General features: G+C 39.3%; 2 protein-coding genes across 4 annotated transcripts in view; one reads left to right on the top strand and one right to left on the bottom strand.

Moving 5' to 3' along the window:
• The window catches only part of MKLN1 (muskelin 1), a 387,994-nt gene that overhangs the window by 3,822 nt on the left and 363,649 nt on the right, over window positions 1-20,523 (top strand). For all 3 annotated transcript variants that reach the window (XM_043966412.1, XM_043966411.1, XM_043966413.1), the window contains exon 2: window positions 11,706-11,858. The gene's annotated coding sequence lies outside the window, so the exon portion shown is untranslated. The remainder of the gene's footprint in view (window positions 1-11,705; window positions 11,859-20,523) is intronic.
• The window catches only part of LOC122728158 (mortality factor 4-like protein 1), a 31,283-nt gene continuing 25,124 nt past the window's right edge, over window positions 14,365-20,523 (bottom strand). The window contains exon 2 of the mRNA XM_043966417.1: window positions 14,365-15,906. Coding sequence (XP_043822352.1) covers window positions 14,736-15,824 — 1,089 coding nt within the window. The 5' untranslated portion in view covers window positions 15,825-15,906 and the 3' untranslated portion in view covers window positions 14,365-14,735. The remainder of the gene's footprint in view (window positions 15,907-20,523) is intronic.

Genomic DNA, 20,523 nt, shown 5'->3' with positions numbered 1-20,523 from the left:
AATTCACTTAACCTTGCTGAACCTCAGTTTCTTCATCTGTAAAATGAAGGGCTTGGGCTAGATAATTTCCAACATCCCTTCCAGCTCTAACATTCAATAGATATTGACCTGACCAAGCTTTTCTTGTCATGTGCTTTCAGCTTCAGCTGGATCTAGTTATATGTATTCTTTTAGCACGTAATTTTACACTCTAATATCCTACTCAAGAAGGCCTTGGGAGGAGTAATAATGGGAAAGAAATGGCTCCTGACACATAATCTTTTTAGTGTCAACTGCCAGACCATCACTTTAAGTGTATTATGTCTCCGTGTCCTTAGCTAAAGCAAAAGTGACTATTGTAAAAATGGCAGGCTAAGAAACCTAAAATTTTAATCACCAAATTTCACAATCAACAGTTAGGACACATCTAAAGTTCTTTGGTGAGGATGGTAAAGTGGCTACAAAGGGAACTGAAGATATGAACTGAGCCCTCAAGAAACTTATCATCTATTTGAAAAACTAAGAATCTTGCTAGCAGGAGGATAAGAATAACATTTCCAGCTCTGGCTTTACAGATTTTAGGGTTTTAAATGTTGGTTATGGTCCTGATGTTGATTTTCAGCAAATCTGGACTTTTACAAAACTAATTCATAATCTACAACTCTGGCCATCTCCCTGATGGAATTTAGCAGTTAACTATCTCCTGTTATTAAGAACAGGTTTTCAGGGGCAGCTAGGTGGCCCAGTGGATAGAGCACCGGCCCTGGAGTCAGGAGGACCTGAGTTCAAATCTGACCTCAGACACTTAACACTTACTAGCCGTGTGACCCTGGACAAGTCACAACCCCAATTGCCTCACCAAAAAAAAAAAAAAGTATAAAAAAAACCAGGTTTTCTCAGTGGAGAGCACTAAATTGGGGAACGCTTTACAGGAAGTTGTTCAACAGATTATATGGAAATTGATACACTCCAGAAAAGATGCATGGCTTTGGCCTTTGAATGAATACACACACACAAAATGCAGATTCCCATGGAATCTAGAACAAACTTGGTTTTAGGAAAAATAGAGTCTTTCTTCTCTTTATGTTTTTTTGTTCTGCTAAATATTGAGCTGTCATAGTACCCCAAGCTTCCTGGAATGCCCTTCCTCCATCTCTGCCTATCAAAATTCCATTCATCCTTCAGGGCATACCACAAATTTCATTTTGTTCATGAAACTTTTTCTTATTCTCTCCAATTAGACTTGATCTCCTCTTCCTCTGAATCCCTATGGGGAACTTAGGGGTCTTATCACATATATAATTTCCTATGTTATAATTATTTGTGAACTTTTTTTTTTAATTTTCCAACTAAATTATAATATTTTTGAGAACAGAACCTGTTCCTTCAGTCATTTTTGTGTCACCCCTTAACTGCTCCTGAGCTTAGCATGGCACACCATCCATAACAGGAGCACAATAAATATTTGTTGAATCAAAGCATTTTGATGAGTAATACTCATCACCTCATCTTGTCATTATGAGTCATCATCCTATTCTTTTAAGCCCAAGGTATTGACAGAAACAGGAATTTGTCTTTCTCCATCTTGTCACATTTGGCTAGTTGGTGATAACTAAGACCATAGAAGAACAGGCATCTAGTGCTCCCGTCTTCCTATAGTCTCAATATCCTCAATAACAGCTCACAAGGTTTGCCTAACTTCAGTTTCTCAACAGTGGAAAATATGAAGACTGGAAGACTGAGACTGATAACCTTTTAGAAATTCTAGTTTGATTCTCAATTTACCACTGATATTTGGGAAAGGCCCTGCTGCTACAGAGAGAAGAATGCTAAGGGAAAAGTCATTGGCATTTGGAATTGCTTTGAGGATGGCGGGGGAGGCAGTCAAATGAATAATAGCTTGTTCTCTCTCCAGCAAAAGATCACCTTATGACATTAGTTTTATACTCCAGAATAAGAAAGAAAGAAATTTAACTAAAATGATGGATATATTTTTGTAAATTTTATTAAAGTGCTGCTATACCCTATTATTATTTACTTTCACAAAATTGTACATGCAGATCATGTCACATGCTTCTGAGGCCATTAATCCATGTTTCATATGAATCATTTTTATTTCTTATATGTATTTAAAAATATATTTGACTACATTTACCTACTTTGGAATAGAATCTATGTCTTCTTAGTCCACAATCCATTAAAGCACATTGCCTCTTATTTTATGTGTACATGTGTGTATATACATGTATGTATGTATATGTGCATATGTGTATATATGTATATGTTTTTAATTGGAACTCAAAAAAATTATACCATTTACTTTTACTGAATATACAAACTAAGATGTCATTGTCTTTCAAACCACATTCTAATGGATATTCATTCATTCAATAAGTATTTATTAGTAATAATAATAACTAATAATAATTAGTAGTAATAATAACCAGCGTTTATGTACATTTATTTACATTTATGTTTAAGATTTGCAAATTGCTTTACATATACTACCTCATTTGAGCCTTAGAACTCTGTGAGGTAGGTGATATTATTAGTCTCATTTTACAAATGAGGAAAGGAAAACTGAAGAAAATTAACTGACTTGCCCAGGGTCACTCAGCTAGTAAGTATCTAAGGCATTTTTATCAACTGTGCCACCTAGGTAGCAACTAGTTTGAGCAACTAGTACCCACATAGTACCACACTGTGTGCTTTGAAGTATACAAGAGAAGATAGAGATAGAGATAGATAGATATGGATATAGATTAGATACAGACACAGATACAGATAGATATAGACATAGATTAGACACAGATACAGATATAGATATAGATGTAGATATATGAAAGGTTTTTATACTCAAATGATAAGGAAATTCAAAATAAGATCACCATGAACAGGCAAAATCAAGGAAGCCCTAGTGGAAGAAGCAAACCTTTACATTACAATGTGCCTTTGAAAGTATTCAATCTGAGAATATTTCTACATGAAATACATTATTTTGATACAGTATCATGAAACCTAAGAGATCATCTAATGTACAAATTAATGTCTCTTTGTATATTTCATCTTGAATCCACAAAGCCATACAACACTGACGACTTTCCTCTTGATCACTGTTGATTTCCTCCAAATAACCAGAACTTCAAAAAGCGCAATGACATCAATCACATATGTCTCATTTTTATTCCCATGCTTAAAGACAAAAAGAGCAAATTTTAAGGTCATATTTAGAGCCCATCATTAAATATATCTTTCCATTATCTATCCATCAATCCATCCATCCATCTATCTCATTTAATGTGTCATTGAATAATGAGCTTTATAACAGAGGACATTTAAAACACAACACCATATCCAGTCAGTTACAAGTCCTATCTTTTTTTCCCCAAATATCTCTCACATTTATCTTTCTTTTCTGTTCCTGTTGTTCCAGTCCTTACTTCATTCTTAGCCTAACAGTTGCCTCATAACTGTTTTTCCCATCTACAGTTTTTCCTCTGCTTGTCTTCCCATCAATTCATTTAATACACTGAAGTTGATTAAAATTCTTATAACAGATTTCATTATGTAACTCCATGCCTAAAACCTTTCTCCCGATTGTCTATAGGATGAAGTCTAGATGTTTTATTTTGGCATCCAAGGTTTTCATGAGCAAACCTCTGCCCATTTCCTAGCATTATCTTTCATTATTTTCATGCACAAACTATCTTTTAGTCAAATTAATTTATTTTCCCCCAAACACAATTTGTACTCTCTTGCTTTTGCTCACACCATTCCCTCTGCCTAGGATGTTCTACCCACTTCACTAGCCCTATCCAAAGCCTCTACATCTTTGAAGTTCAGATGAACATTTCACCTCCTCCTTGAAATCTTCCCAGATCTCTCCAGACAACAATGGACTCTCCTGTCAACGATGGACTCTGAACTCCTGACATTGATTTTACTTCATATTTATTTGGCAATCCTTAGATTTCTTCACCAGCTCCAGTCCCACTCTTACATGAAGCCTTTTCTGATCATCTCCCCCCATCAAATCATCTTATACTTTCCTCTCTGTTGCAGAGTTGTACCTACCATTTTGTTTTTGTTTTTGTTTTTTATTTTGTCTTGTTTGCAGGGCAATTGGGGTTAAGCAACTTGCCTAGGGTCACACAGCTAGTAAGTGTTAAGTGTCTGAGGCCGGATTTGAACTCAGGTACTACTGACTCCAGGGCCGGTGCTCTATCCACTGCGCCATCTAGTCCTTGAGCACCAGGACTGTTCCATTTTTAACTTTGTATGCTTAGTATCAAACAAAATGCTTTATACTGAACAGGCACTTCCTAAATGTTTGCTTAAGTGACTTGATTATGTGCTGCCTATAGCATTTCTTGTATTGTTACTTCATATTGTTATGTCTATCCCCAGGATAAGTCTAGCTAGGTTTATCAATAGGCTAGCTAGTAGTTGATGAATTTTTTGGTTAAGACAACCCATGAAACAAAGAAAAGTACAAAATGGCCTTATGTCCATATTATCCCCTCCAGGGTAGCAGAAAAGTGGTCAGTGGGTCCTAAGAATCAAACTGTTTTTTTTAGAGTCTCTATAAACATTAACCTAAATGTTGGTCCTCTAAATGGAAGAACCTTATCCAATTACCAACTTGTTGACCTACTACTGGAGGAAGTGAATCATCAATATTGACATTTGCAGTACAAATGAAAGCAGAAGATTTGAGGAAGTTACAGTTAAATGGAAGAATGGCTCACAGGTTTTTCTTGGAGAGGCAAATGAATGTGTTGGTGGAGTTGCTTATGTTTGTCCAAAGGCAATAAGAAGCAACCTTCCACGGAGCCTTTGCTTCCTTCACATTTCAGTGCTTATGATGAGCATAGGCAAAAAGACAAAAATGAAAATAGCTTTCGTTTATTCACCAAGAGAACAAGGAAAGTTCAATGTCAGTGTCCTGTCACATCTGATAGAGACAGATCTCAGAAAATAAAGATGGACTCTGAAGGTGTTGTCAAAAGAAGCAGAGTGTATAGTAAATAAATCACTAGATTTGAAGGAAAAAAACCTGGGTTTAAATCCCAGCTCTCCCATTCACCACCTTTGTGACCTTGGACAAGTCTCTTCATCTGTCTGGGCCTCAGTTTCTTCATCTATGAAATAAGAGGGTTAGACTAGATCATTCAGTTTTATATTTATTATTTATTAATATTTATTAAGGGCCTTCCATGTGCCAGAAACTATCATAGACCTTGAAAATATAAAACCAAAAAAATATCACCTGCCCTCAAGGAGCTTACATTCAAATGAGAAAACAATATGTATAAATACAAGTTAATATTTTAATAAGGGAGGCACTAAGAATTAGAGGAATCTGGATAGACTTCATATAGAAGGCAGTGCCTAAGCTAATCTTTTAAAGAAAGACAGGATTCATGAGGGAGAGGTGAAGACAGAATATAAAGGTGTGGATACAGGAAATGGAAAAACTCTAAGGTTCCTTCCTGCTCAAAATCTATGATCCAATGATTTTTTGTTACAGAAGACGAGGAGATTTTGTTGTTGTTGTTGTTGTTTGCCCTTTGTTCCAGAAGAGGACCGTGATATCAGGTCATGACTTGCAGTGAATTGGATTTAAGTGAGAGAAGGCTGTGCAAGGTCACCAACCTTACTCTCTCCTCTAGAACCATCTGGGTCTAGTGATGAGATATAAATCAGCATCACTGGAGATGTCCCTGAATGTTTTAAGGCAAGTGGGGTTAAGTGACTTGCCCAGAGTCACATAGCTAGTAAGTGTATGAGGTGAGATTTGAACTCAGCTCCTCCCAACTTCAGGGCCAGTGGTCTATCCACTGCACTACCTAGCTGCCCCAGAGAAATTCTACAAAGAACTGAGCAATCAAAAAGCTCAAATAAAATTAGCATATATTTTTATGCTCCATGACTTGAATGTAAAGGTGGGCATATAGGAGTATGTTGAAAAATATACTAGAAAATATGGCTCAGAATCAAGAAACAAAATAGGTTAAAAGCTCATAGATTAAACAAAAATTTTAGATCCATATATCATAAATTCTTTTTTCAAGAAGAGAGTTGGGAGGTACTAGATATGGCAAACTCTGAATAACCTCACAAAATATGAAGTTGGTTGTACTTTGAAAGACAGGAAATAACTGGTTATTGATGTGGGAGTCATTTCCGATATAGCCTACTTATGTACAGGCAAGCTACCAACTTCAGTAAAGAACAAAATCAACACCACATTATAAGGAAGAAGAAAAAAATGTTATCAAAACAGCTCCTATCTAGCCAATTTAAATCAGATGCTGAGAGTGGAAAAATGGATAAAGGAACAGACATCATAACAGAATATCATCACTCACTATGGACAGTAAATTGATGTAAAGCAATAACTACAGTGAGGAGGCCAAAAGATACTGGATACCAGATCAACCAGACAACACTTCATCTCCAATTTAAAATATAAATGCATTTGTGAACTTTTACATATAAGCATAGGAAACAATTATGAGATTAGAAACAGTATCATTGGGGCAGCTAGGTGGCACAGTGGATAGAGCACCAGCCCTGGATTCAGGAGGACCTGAGTTCAAATCCGGCCTCAGACACTTAACACTTACTAGCTGTGTGACCATGGGCAAGTCACTTAACCCCAATTGCCTCACTAAAAAAAAAAAAGAAACAGTATCACTTCATAAGATAGCTAGAAGTGGTAAACAGAAAAATAACTTTATAGAAAGCTTGATTTGAGACCCAGTTAAACCAGATCATCCAAAGAGTATTTAGAGATGAAAGTCTAAAGAGAACAGAAAACAGATAAAAATCAAAATAATCTGTAAAGTTGTCTACACTGAACTATTTTTTCAATCAGTGATGGTAAAACTATTACATTTGAATTCTAACATCACAGTCCTCAGTGTGCTACATAAAGAAGTAAGAACAGCACTAAAAATAATTGCAAGAGAAGCTGGACCAGGCTAAGTATACACAAAGAAGATACAATGTGGAGAAGACCACAAATTTAAAGGTACTGAAGGATCAGTTATGAAAATATCTGAAAGAAGAGAAATGACTGAGTGGTTAGAAAAAACACAGGTATTATGACAACCAAAAAAAAAAAAAAAAAAGCAATCGTGAGGATATCAGTAGCTTCCAATCCCATGCCTATTTCCTTATCTCTATAACATCTTTATAAAAATAATTTATACATGTATTGAGGGGCTTTTGTTGTTCAGTCATTTCAGTTGTGTCTAACTCTTCATGACCCCATTTGGAGTTTTCTTGGCAAAGATACTGGAGTGATTGACCATTTCCTTCTTCAGTTCATTTTACAGATGAGGAAACTGAGGCAAACAGGGTTAAGGGACTTGCCCAGGGTCACATAGCTAGTAAGTGTGTGAGGCTAGATTTGAACTCAGGAAGAGGAGTCTTCTTGACTATAGGCTCATCTCTGATGAAAACATGAGAAGAAAACAGGTAGGCTTTTACAAATAATGTTCTATAGTAGATCATATATTTTTTTCAATAGGAAAGTATAGAGAACGCAAGTTACCACTGTGCTTTGTTGTTGTTTATTCACTATGAAAAAGCATTTGTTAGGTAGAGCAAAATGTTAACTCGAAGATGCTCCTCCAACTTGTCTCCCATATTTGTGTAAAGATCATACAAGATTCATTGATAGACAAAACAAAGATAACTTTTTTGAAGATCCTCTGATGGCTAATACCAAGCAAAGAATAAAACAGAGAAACATATGCTCACCAAAAGTGTTTGCCACAGGTCCAAATGGAAGAAGAATTTCATTAAAATGGTGATGTTTGTATAGAGTATTGTACAGATTACACCAAAAGTTTTGCAGAGGGGCAGCCTAGGTGGCCCAGTGGATAAAGCACCAGCCCTGGATTCATGAGTACCTGAGTTCAAATCTGGCCTCAGATACTTGACACTTACTAGCTGTGTGACCCTGGGCAAGTCACTTAACCCCAATTGCCTTACCCCCCCCCAAAAAAAAATTGCAGAGGCTCCAAATTGAGATGTATAATCACTCAGAAACATTTGGCCTAAAAAAATCTTTGTTCTTTTTACCAAGTAGCAAAAGAATACTATCATACATACTACTATGTGGACAGATATTGGTTAGACGGTGTTATGTACTAGATATGGACAATGAACTCGTCCTAGAATTTAACAGGAAGATGAGAGTACATTGGGTTGCATTTGGGAAATTGTGCAGTGTTTTTCCTTGAAACAAAATCCCATCCTTTTAACATAATTATCCTTACAGAGCTATAATATGGCTGGAAATCATGGAATAGCTCAGTCTCTGAGTAATCAAAATTGTGGATCACTCAGTGGAAAGAAATACAATGGAAATAAACAAGATGCAGTGTGTTGGCAACAAAGATACCATCGACGAGATATATAATCAGAAAATGAGGTGATTCAATCAATGAATTAATAAGCATTTATTAAGTGCCTTTTATGTGCCAGACATGGTGCTAAACAGTAGGCTAGACCTACAGGACAGCCTGCATACAGCACTGACACCCACATACTTTAAAGAGGTCTAAGAGAAGGTCCCTAATCTGTTGAATGGAGGAATTACAGGAGTACATGGACAAGGATTGTTAAGAAGAAGAAGAAGAAGATATGGATGGGCTTTGTTCAGTGGAGGGGACACCCACATCAATGAAATTATGCACCCATAAAAGTAAAAAACATTGTTATTTAGCTCTGTATAGCACCATACTAGGCACTTAGTATTTTTTGATTTAACTCTGTAGGCATATTTTTATATTAACATACTTTCAATTTATATTTCAGAATCAAGGTAGCTTAATTAGGAGTTTAGCTGAAGCAACATAAAAAGTGAAAAACAACCTGTTTCTGGTTCTGCTGAGAACAATTTGTTTCAGTCATTTCACCTTCTATGGGACCCAGCTTGAGTCCATTTGAGTCTGCCATTTCACTTCCTTCTATGCCTCAGTTTCTTTCATGCATTATTTATAAAACAACAATGACATTATTTACATCATAAGAATGTCATTGGTTTGAATTGGATAATATAAAATGGCTAATGATATCTTCTTCAAAAAACAAGTGTATTATTATTTCATTTTCCCTTTTCAATCTTGTTCAGTGGAAATGAAACTAAAACTCTGTTTAAAATAAAGCCTGATGTGTTGGTGATTGTTAACTTGCATGAAGTGAAATATTTTTTAAATCATCAGATAAAAACCACCGGATCTATACAGCTTAGCCAATATGTGTACAAGCAAGAAATACAGTATTAATTTATAAAGTCTGCCACTGTTCTTCATCTTCTCTTTGTACTGCAATCACAAATTGCAGATAGCTAAGGGTTTCTGTTCTATCCCAATGTACATTTGAAAGGACAATACCCTAGTGTGATTACAGTTCTGAATGAAGGCTACAATTAATCAGAGTTCATATGAGGAGCTGGCTCCAATATTAGGGTACATCTCAATGCTATTACAAGCCCTCATTGTCACCCCAGAGTCCTGGACCAGAATTAGCCATTTACCTTTCCTTCAGATCAAATTACTTTCCCACCATCAGATCAGCACCATTCACTCTCTTCCCTTCAGCACCTACTATGTGCAACTCACTAGAGAAGATGCAAGGATAAATAAACCCCCCAAACCAAAGCTTTCATACCTCCCCACTAACTAGTGGGGGTGGGGCTGCCACTGGCATGCCAGGAGAGTAAGGGGTAGAGACAAAGCAGCAGGCATGAGAGTAGACAGCAGGTGGCGGTAGAGAGATTGTGCCCTAAAAGGACTGCACCTGTGATGACCACCTCCTTGACTGTACTCTTGCCGCGCCTGCCTGACTAGTACACTTCATTGAATCTAAGTGTTCTAAATAAAGTCTTCATCCATATGTTCATGAATGGTTCTACACAACAACTGAATCCGAGAAGAACCAAAATACTTGGCCCATTCACTACCCATGGGGGTTTCTTTGCAACAGAACAAAAGAAGAAGAGGGCTTTAAGTAATGGGCTGTATGTATATAGCATGGGCAGCATGCTAAGCGGAAGCCTGCTTCTCTTCATATTCCCTTATAACTGAAAGACAGGACACCTGATTTTACTCCTGACTTATTGGGTGATGTTGGGTAATTTGCTTACCTGCTAAATGTCTCACTTCCTCAAAAGGTGTTGAGAGGATTTACAGAAGAAATTCCATTCCCTTTACCTACCCCCAAGCTCAGGATAGTCCTATATTCCTCTAATGTGTAATGAAAAGAACCCCTTTGGCCCTTTAAAAAAACAACAACAACCACCACCTCTTACTTTTTGGTTTAAGCATAACATTGTCCTTGAGGGGAGGGCATTCTGACCTTTAGGTGGCAGAATGCTAAAATGCCTTTGCTATTGGGAGAGGAAGAATAATTGCATTTAACCTAAAGGTTAAAACCTGTGGGGTTGTACATTATAGCTATGGTTGAGACTGATCCTGTGTCCTATTAGATGTAGTTGGATGGGTAACTCATGGACCTAGTTCTTCAGTATCTTACTGTGGGACAGACACTACATATGGAAAATTAACTACTCCCAGCTTATGATCCCAGAGGGCAGTGAGGAAACAAAAAGTTCCTAAGAATATTCTCATTTGCCTCTGCTTCATTCCTTGGAATGAAGATAATAGGAATTCACTGTTATTATCTGTAGTGAACATTAGGAAATCTTAAAAAGATGCTAAATGTTATCATCATGACATACTTAAAAGTAAGTCTCAGATTTATCTTGAGCTATTTATGATTACATTCATTCAGGCCATCTCCCATGCCCTCCTCAGCTATACCAGCCATGCTGCTTCCCTTCCCTCAAGGCTAGGCTCACATATGACCTCCTCTAATTTAATTCAATTTGACAATTGTTTAGTGAGCTTCTATTATGTACAAGGTGCTATTTGAGGAGCTGAGGTTACAAAAACAAAAATGAAACAGTCCCTGCCCTCTGTGAAATCTTCCTTGATTTCACTGGCAGAAAATGGATCAGATTTTACCAGATCTCACAGAACCACCTAGAGTTGGAAAGCCATCTTGTGCAACTCCTATATGAAAAAGAATTCCCTCAAGAATCCCCACTGACAAGATGTTATCCATCCTTTGTTTGAAGACCTGTAATGGGAGGGAACCCAAAGGCTCCTAAGGCAGCCCATTCTGTATTGTTTCAGCTTTGTCTGACTCTTCATGACCCCATTTGGAGTTTTCTTGGCAAAGACATTGGGGTTATTTGCCATCTCCTTCTCCAGTTCATTCTACAGATGAAGAAACTGAGGCAAAAAAGGTTAAGTTACTTGCCCAGGGTCACAACAGCTACTAAGTGTCTGAGGGTGGATTTGAACTCAAGAAGATGAGTCTTCCTGACTCCAGGCCCCCCAAATTGATTCACTGTACCACCTAGCTGCCCAGATACTTAATAAATATTTACAAAAATCAGCTCTTATCCACAAGTGTTTAGTAAGTATCTATGATGTGCCTAGCACTGTGTGACAACTCAAACATTACCTATACATGCTCCTGAAAATTCATCCATGTTAGTCAGCTGTGACAGTCCCTTGCATGCTCTGATTAAAGCTTTAATGAATGAATGAGTGAATGAATAAATGAACCAATTTGGCATGTCCTATATTGCCTCAGGAAGATGAACAGTTAGTATGGGAGTATTTCTCATCTGTCCCATTTAGGTTTCTTCTCCAGTCTTCAAAAATCTAGGCTCCTGGGGCTGTGTTTGTGGGTCACCCAAATAAATCTTGTGCTCCTGGCATTCTCTCTACCATTGGACTCACAGTCCATCCCATACTTCAGAGACACTGAGGCAGACCAATGGGAAGGATATGGTAAGTGATTGGTTTTAAGTATTTTAAATAGTTTTATGGGTGATTAGTTTGGAAACTTATATGAGCCGCGAGATATGTGTGTGTATGTGTATATATATGTATATATATGAGCAGTATCTATCTATATATGTGTGTATATCTATATAGATACATAGATATAAAGAAGCACCAACTATCACTATATAGCTAGATGATACTGTGGATGGAGTACTGGCTATGGAGCTAAGATCTTAGTTGAAATCCTGACTCAGACACTCACTAGCTGTGTGACTCTGGGCTGGTCACTTTGCTCTGTGCCTCAGTTTCCTCATCTGTAAAAATGCAGACAAATAAGAGTACCTACCTGCCAGGACTAACACATGTAAAGTGCTTTGCAAACCTTAAACCAGAATATAAATGTTAGCTATTATTATATGCATACAAACTCAAAAATGTGAGACAACACCAGAGGAAAGGCATGGATTGTCTCTTCCCCCTGCAGGGGCCTTCACCTTGAGGCAATTTCCTGTGTGCCTGTCTGGAAATTATAGACACAAGAGTCCTCAAAAGTTCCTCTCATAGGGCAGCTAGGTGGCACAGTGGATAGAGCACCAGCCCTGGATTCAGGAGGACCTGAGTTCAAATCCAGCCTCAGACACTTAACACTTACTAGCTGTGTGACCCTGGGCAAGTCACTTAACCCCAACTGCCCCCCCCAAAAAAAAGTTCCTCTCAAGGACTGTTTCAAGAATACCATTTAGCATATTCGTTTTATTCTATAGGACATGTCCAAGTTGTCTCCAGTTTTGTAAAATTATTTTCTAACTGAAATTTAAGTAGGAAAAGGTGGTCTCCACAAGGCCAAATAGAAAGACTCAACATGATTCTATGAAATGTGGGGTTATGTACACCTAATGGTAGTTTAGTAGAACACTTTGGCCTTGGATTTAGGACCACATGAGTTTGAGTCCTAGCTCTGAAAATGCCCAATGGAGTCACCCCAATCAAGAAACTTAGTATCTCTGAATCTTAGTCAGAGTTCATTAGACTATGATCTCCTTAAAGGGAAGGGACTATCTTTTACCTTTCTTCATTTCTCCAGAACTTAGCACAATGCCTGGCACATTGTTGTTGTTCAGTTATGTCTGACTCTTTGGGATCCCGTGTACCATATCGTGCCAGTAGTACCCATGGAGTTTTCTTTGGCAAAGATAATGGAGTGGTTTGCCATTTCCTCCTCCATGGATTAAGGCAAACATAGGTTAAGTCACTTGCCTAGGGTCACACAGCTAGTAAGTGTCTGAGGTCGCATTTAAACTCAGATCTTTCTGACTCTAGGCCAAGAACTCTATCCACTGAACCACCACGGGACACATTGTAAGTGCTTATTAATTGCTCGATGACTGACTCAGTTTATTCATAGATACTGACCCAGACAGTCCCACCACAAGCCTCTACACACACAAAAATTGGGAAAATATAGTGTCCCAAAAGTCTTAGTGCAGTTTAAAGCTAACAATAGCTTTTAAAATAGCTTAAAATAGACTTTTGGGACACCCTGGACTTTTTGCACCACTTGCCTCACAGAGAAAATGCTTTGTAATGCTTAAAGCCTTATACAATTCTGAATTATTAATACATGAGAAGGGTATAGTGCATAGGACACTGGACCTGAAGTCAGGAAGAATCGGGTTCAAATGTGATCTCTGATACTTACAAGATATGGGACTCTAGGAAAGTCAGCCTCTCTCAGTTTCAGTTACTTACACTGTAAAACAGGGGTAATAACAGCACCTACCTCCCAGGGTGGTTGTGAGGATCAAATGAGATATTTATGAAGTGCTTTGCAAATAAATGGTAGTCATGATAATTTCTTGCTAGTAACAAAAATGACCAAACCAAGAATTTTAATGACCCTTAGTGTCAGTTAATTTGATATGGGCATTTACGTACCTATGGTGTTCTGAGAATTAAATGAGTTCCTATTTGTAAAGCACTTAGAAAGTGCTTGGCACATAGTAGGTGCTCAATAAATGAGTCTTTCCTTCCTTCTTAATACACAGGGCCAAATCCTGACATGAATTCTGCTCTTGCCAATATATTGTAAGTCAGTGCACCACATGCAAAGCTCAATTGATCAGAAATAGAAAAATCCTCATATCTTTTCCTTATAGTTTATTTTTCTCAGAACATCAGAAATGGAAGGAACCTTAGTGATGATAGTTTGGTCCAATCACCTTTTTATTTAATTTGGGGGGGGGGGAAGACGTGTGAAATAGCTCCTGCAAGCCCAATTTTCCAAGAACCACAGATATACAATAATGTCATTTTGAAAGTTAGAATATTCATTAGAATACAAAACTCTCTCTCTCTCTCTCTCACACACACACACACACACACACACACACACACACACGATTACCTCTCCTTTCCAATCTAGGCAAAGAGAAACGTCTATGAATAACACAGTCCCATTTCAAAAAGGTACTATATTTACTCAAAGCATCAAAAATTAAAATGAAGACACACACACAAAAAGAGAGTCCTTAACAGGACCCCATGAGTTAAACGTTGGAAACCAGAATTTGCTGTTTTAACACTTTGCATTAACATAAATTATAAAAGTACTTGATGCTAAAGAGATGAAACCATTAGAATTCAAGCATGCTTTGTCAATTATATAATGAAACATCCTCCACTAGGTCACTCTCTATACCCATCATCCCATATACTGGTGAAAACACTCCCCCCCCCACCCCCAAAAAAGGACTACCCTTTCACTTAGTTTCAAACAGAACACTTTGGAAACAAATATTTAGTGCTGCAATACACAAACACAATTTCAGTAACTCAGAAAACACCTTTACAAACCCAAATCTAACGAATCTGGTTCAACTCTCAGGCAGCTTTTTGCTTATACTCAGGAGGAGCATCCTTGTACTCACTGGCATTAAAAAAAGCAGACGGGTTCTTTGCTAAGTATTTTAAGAAGTCGTGCAGATAGTTGAACAACAAAGCCAGACTCTTCTCATCAAAAGGCGAATGGGCCAGCATTGCCCCAATTGGAACAAATAACCTCAGCAGGTGTGGAGCTCCGTAGAGTTGAGACATGGGAACACCCGGGTGAGTAGCGAGGAGCTCGGCGTACTGCGGCCTTTCGAACTCGTAGAGGAGCTGGGTGCCCAGCAGGACGTTGAAGTGGGCTCGGATGCCCCCTACCATTTCCTCAGCAGCATACTCCGTGTTATCCCCGTCGCCACGCGCCTTCTTGTACGCGACGTAGTCCTCCAGGATGGAGTCCACGTTCTTCTTGGCCGGAAGGGAAAACAGCTGCCTTTGTTTGTTGACCAGCTCCCAGTCTTGCACCATCAGCGGCTTCAGCTCCGCGGGGATCTGGACTTTGGCCTCGGCGCGGGTGGCAGACGTCCCTCCGTCTTTGACAGAAGGGTGGCCTCGGGTCCTTCTTCTCTGGGGCGGCTGGGGGAGCCCCCTGGCCGTGCTGGAGCCGGCACCACCGCTGCTCCCTTCTCCCAGGTCCGTTTTCTGTTTGCCCTTCCTGGTTTGGCGGCCCGGGGCCTCCCCGGTGGCGGGGGCCGTGGCTGAGGAGGTGGAGGGCGTGATGCGAATGTTCTGGAAGAGCGTCTCCACGTTCTGCTGCAGCTGTTGCTGTTGCTGCAGGGAGGCCGCAGCTGCAGCCCCGGCGCTACCCCTGCGGCCCTGGGCAGCGCCTCGCGCCCGCCGCTCCTGGTTGGCCCTCTGAAGCTCGCGCTGCCTCTGCAGGTTGGCCTCCGAATACTTGAGGACGCGGCTCTCAGGGACCCACTCGTCCCAGTTCTTGTTCCAGCCGCTGTAGTGGATCAGGTACCGCACCTGCCTGTCCTCCGTGGCCATCTGCAGGCACTTGGCCTCGTAGAGAAGCGGCCCGTGGAAGCACAGAACGCGCTCGCCCTCCTGGAACTCGGCCTTCGGGGGCTGCTTGGGCGCCATGGCGGGGCCTCGGCGGTCTCACGCCTCCCACGACACGCAAGGGCAGACGGTGGCCCTCGGGGCTGCTGTCGCAGTCACGGTCCTAGGGAGTAAGAAGTTATTACTCCTGTTTTCCTACAAGAATCTTTAAAAACTCTGCTCAGCAATTTCTTTTCCTTCTACCCAATTCTATTCTGGTGAAAAAAACAACAAACAAAAACTGGCCGAGCTTCCATGCCCCAGAAGACCAGGGGCCTTAGAGATCATCTAGTCTGTTTTAGAGATGAGGAAAACGAGGCCCAGAGCCTATGACCCTACGCAAGGTAATAGAGCTAGTAAATAGCAGAGCTGAGATTTGAACCTATCTCTTCTAACTCCAAATGTAACATTCTTTACTATACTAACTTTTCTTGACAAGGAACAGCCAGTATTTCACTGCTTATTTTAAAAAAAACCTTTTAATTATATCACTGTAATTGTTTCCCTTTGTTTTTCAGATATTTCATTTTTCGACCCTGAGCAGACAAAATTTGGCACCAGTTGGTTTTTTTTTCTTTTCTTTTTTCCCCAAGTCAGCAATCTGTACTCTAGGGATTTGGGCTTTTTATTAATAGGAGTTGTTGACTGGCACTTATGTAGCAACTTTTAAAATCCTTGTTTCAATTTCTCTAAAATAAAAAAAACCCGACATGATACAAAACTTTAAAAAATAAACAGGAGGTTAAAGACAATGTATGTGGGAAAAGAGAACATGGAAGAAATTCCCACACCAGTGAGATCACAGATCCAGCCAAATATCTGAGTTGCATAAGTTCTACCGTTGCTATCCAAGGAGTTGACTTTCTCCTGCAAAGACCTTCACCTGAGAAGCCCTAATCTCACCAAGAGAGCTGGATTCTTGTCCTGGCTCTGCTGCTAATAAGTTACATGGCCTTGGACAAACCACTTCTCCAGCTCAGTTTCTTTACTTGAGGAATGAGAGCATTGGACTAAAGGACCTCTTAGAGCTCTTCCAGATCTAATTGTCTATGAGTGTTACCAGCAGGCTTTTACCTCTTTTTTCCCCCAATGAAATTCAACAAACATTTAACCAGTGCCTGCTATATTTGAGGTACTTGGGACACAGATTGAAAAAGAAATGAATCCTACAGTCGAATAGAAAAGATCTATTATGTTCACAAAAGAATATGATATAGGTAAACCACTAAGGGGGTAAAGAGGAAATCCAGAGTGAGTGCTTTAGGAAAATTTAGAGGGTGAGATTGCTTTCAGCTGAAGGGATCAAAGAAGGTTTCTTGGAGGAGGGGTCTTTTTTTGAGCCTGTTATGAAGAGGAGAAATTTAACCAGAGAAGGTGAGCAGAGGGCCTTTGAATGCAAGTCAAGTTAAATAAACAGGCATTTATTGAGCACTTGCTTTGTATGCTCAGTTAGCAGGCTAAGATTTGGGGGTCCAAAGAAAGACAAAAATAGTCTCTTCTCTGAAGGAGTTTATATCTAAGAGGAAAGACAGCATAGAAACATCTATGTACAAACAAGATGTAGACAGAAGAAACTGGACGTAACTTAGAGGGAAGGCACTAACATTACGGGGGAGCAGAAAAGGCTTCTTGCAGAAAGTGGGATTTTAGCTGAGACTTGAAAGTCAGAGAAGCCAGCCAGGAGGCAGAAATGAGGAGGTTGTTACTTTCTAGGCATGGGGGATAATTAGCAAAAATGTACAGAGTTGGGGGATGGAATGTTTTATGCAAGGAATAGTAAGGGGGCCAATGTCAATAGATCATGGCATAAGTAGAAGGAAGGAAAGAAAGAAGGGAGAGAGGATGAGAGGAAGGAAAAGGAGGGAGGCAGGCAGGAAGGAACAAAGCAAGTATTTATTAAATACCTACTATGTTCCTTTTACAATTATTATTTCATTTGATCCTCACAACAGCCCTGGGAGATAAGTGCTCTTATTATCCCCATCTTACAGATGAGGAAACTGAGGCAGACAGAAGTCAAGTGACTGTGATGCCAGATTTGAACTCAGAAGACTGGAAAGGTAGGAAGGGGCCAGCTTGTGAAGAGCTCTAAGAGCTGAACAGTGGAGTTTATATTTGATCCTGGGGGCAATAGGGAGCCACTGGAGTTTATTGAAAAGGAGAGGAGTGAGTAAACATGGTCAGATCTGCTTTTTAGCAAGATTACTTTGATAGATGAGTGGAGGATAAACTTCAGTGAAGAGAAACTTGAGAAGTGAAAACAATGAGTGGGATAGTGCAATAGTCCAGGTGTGAGATGATGAGGTCCAACACCCAGTTGGCAAAATGGGCAAGAAAGAAAATGGAATGGCTAGGAATCAAATTTAGCTGTAACATAGACTTCATTAAGAGAAGTTGTATGAGGGGCAGCTAGATGGCTCAGTGGATAGAGCACTGGCCCTGGAGTCAGGAGTACCTGAGTTCAAATCCGGCCTCAGACACTTAACACTTACTAGCTGTGTGACCCTAGGCAAGTCACTTAACCCCAATTGCCTCACTAAAAAAAAAAAGAGAGAGAGAGAGAGAGAGAGAGAAGTTGTATGAAATAAGATTGGAAAGATAAGCTGGAGCAAGACTGTGAAAGACTTTAAATGCCAGGTGTTTGATATTTTAGGCTATAAGCAATAAGAAGAGTCTTGTTTTTTATCAAGGAAGTGAAATTTTACTCTTACTCCCAGGCCAGCCAGCTTGGTTGCTTTCCCATATGTAGGGTTTTTTGCTTGGCTTCAAAAATAATCCTTTTTTTTCAGGTAGCAATTGTCTTCTCGGTTTAAAAAAATTGATGTCAAAATTTGTATTTTACATGTATTCTGGGAAAATAAAATCATCTAAGATAAAGAAAGACCTCCTGAGCTCCCCTGAGTTTAGTGCTTCCAACTTGTACTCTTTGGGACCTCTGAACAACTTCGTTTTTGTACAATCTCTAGACACCCACTCTCTTTATACATTACCACTGGCCTGTCTGCTCAGCAATGGGGAGAAGGAATGGGATGTCTGGGTGGGGACATGTATTTGTATTGGAGTATAGCATAGTCTAGGTGCTCTCTAAGGTTCCTTTTACCTCTAAAATCTTATGGTCTAGGAACATAACAAGGAGATCTGGGTGTTAGTTATGGAGCCAGATTTAGGCTCAACATATTCAGAGGGAGCTGGATAGTTCAGTGGATACATTGCTGGATCAGGGAATCAGGAAGACCTGGGTTTGACACTTGCTAGTTAAAGGACCCTGACAAATCATTTAACCTCTCTCAGCCTCAGTTTCCTCATCTGTAAAATGGGGATCGTACTAGCACCTCCCTCACAAAGTTGTAAAGATGAAATAAGATGACATCTATGTAATGCTTTGCAGACATTATGTACTATGTGTTAGCCATTATTACGAATAATAATCAACAAAACTTCCAGATAATGAGAGCTAGTGGCTCCAACTCATAACTGGGGATTTTACAGCAATTTGAATGACTGTCAGCAACATTGTAAATGGGATTGGTGTATTGAGTAGAAGTTGAGCCAGATCACCTCTGAGTTCACTCCTAACACAGGGATTATATTATTTTATGACAAAGAAAATGAGAGAGGGAGCACTTAGTGACTCAAATTGTCAAGGGTCTATCTCTAAAATGAAAACCAGAAACAAAAACTTTGGATTAAAAAAAGTCAATCCAGTATCTTTGGGGCTGTCTTAACAATCCAATTGGTTCGGCTTATAGTTGTTCTAATTGAATTTACAAAAATTGTTCATTAAAATAGCCGAAGAAATCAACCCAACGAAGAAAGTGCAGTTGATGGATGCTTGTAGACATAAACTAAGTGGTCTGACTACTTGACTATAATTCTAAGATCACTTCTCTACTACTATATCTGGAAATCTAGTATCTTTATGGAAACTTTTAGGGTGAGTGGCAAGAGAGAGGAAAGTATTCTTTACTTCAAAGAGATTTGGGGTTTTTGTTTTCTTGACAGACATGTATTTACCACTAGCTGTTTTGTGTCATAAATTTCTGTTTTCCTACAATCAGGTACTTGGAGAGTGTTCTTAAAATGAAAGAACTAAGTGGTAGTAATAAGATTTTACCATAGTATAGTCAGTCAACAAGCAGTGCTTACTGTGTACCAGACACTGCTCTAAGTTCTAGTAATACAAATTCCTAGGCAAGAAAAAAAAAGTCCCTGACCTCAAAAAGCTTACATTCTGATAGAAGAAAGCAGCACATAAAGCTAAAAAGCTAAAGGGGTTGGGGGGAGGCACGGGAAGCTGGAGCATAGGAGAGAAATCTGGAGTTATAAGTAGAGCCAAGGAAGAAAAGTAAAGGCGTGAGTGAGCATAGGGCTTCCTCAAAATGAAAGTTCAAGGAGGAAGTCACCAATTAGAAGATGGGACCACAGGAGCAGAGATCTCTTCCAGTGTGAGAAGACTTCTGGCAGATGGAGAAGTTCAGGGTCAGGGAGAGAGACAGGGATAGGAATGAGTTTGGGCATTTTCTTTAAACTTTAAAATTCTAATTTGTTGCCAGTTATAAACACACTTCTATTTGAAAGTTTCCTAGAGCACCTTTTCCTGGCCATATCTATTAAGTAAACATTGTTGGAAAAGGATATAGTCTTTAGTGATGTTCCATGAGGACTCTTCTGTTATGCTATCAGTAGACTGAACAAGGATGCATATGGAAATTGCCTCTTACTTCCTTAGAATAAAATGTTT

The sequence above is a fragment of the Dromiciops gliroides genome, chromosome 5 (genome assembly GCF_019393635.1).
Source record: "Dromiciops gliroides isolate mDroGli1 chromosome 5, mDroGli1.pri, whole genome shotgun sequence".
NCBI classification, from domain to species: Eukaryota; Metazoa; Chordata; class Mammalia; order Microbiotheria; family Microbiotheriidae; genus Dromiciops; species Dromiciops gliroides.
Note: the sequence above shows the minus strand (reverse complement) of the source record. Positions and strands in the feature narration are given on the sequence as shown.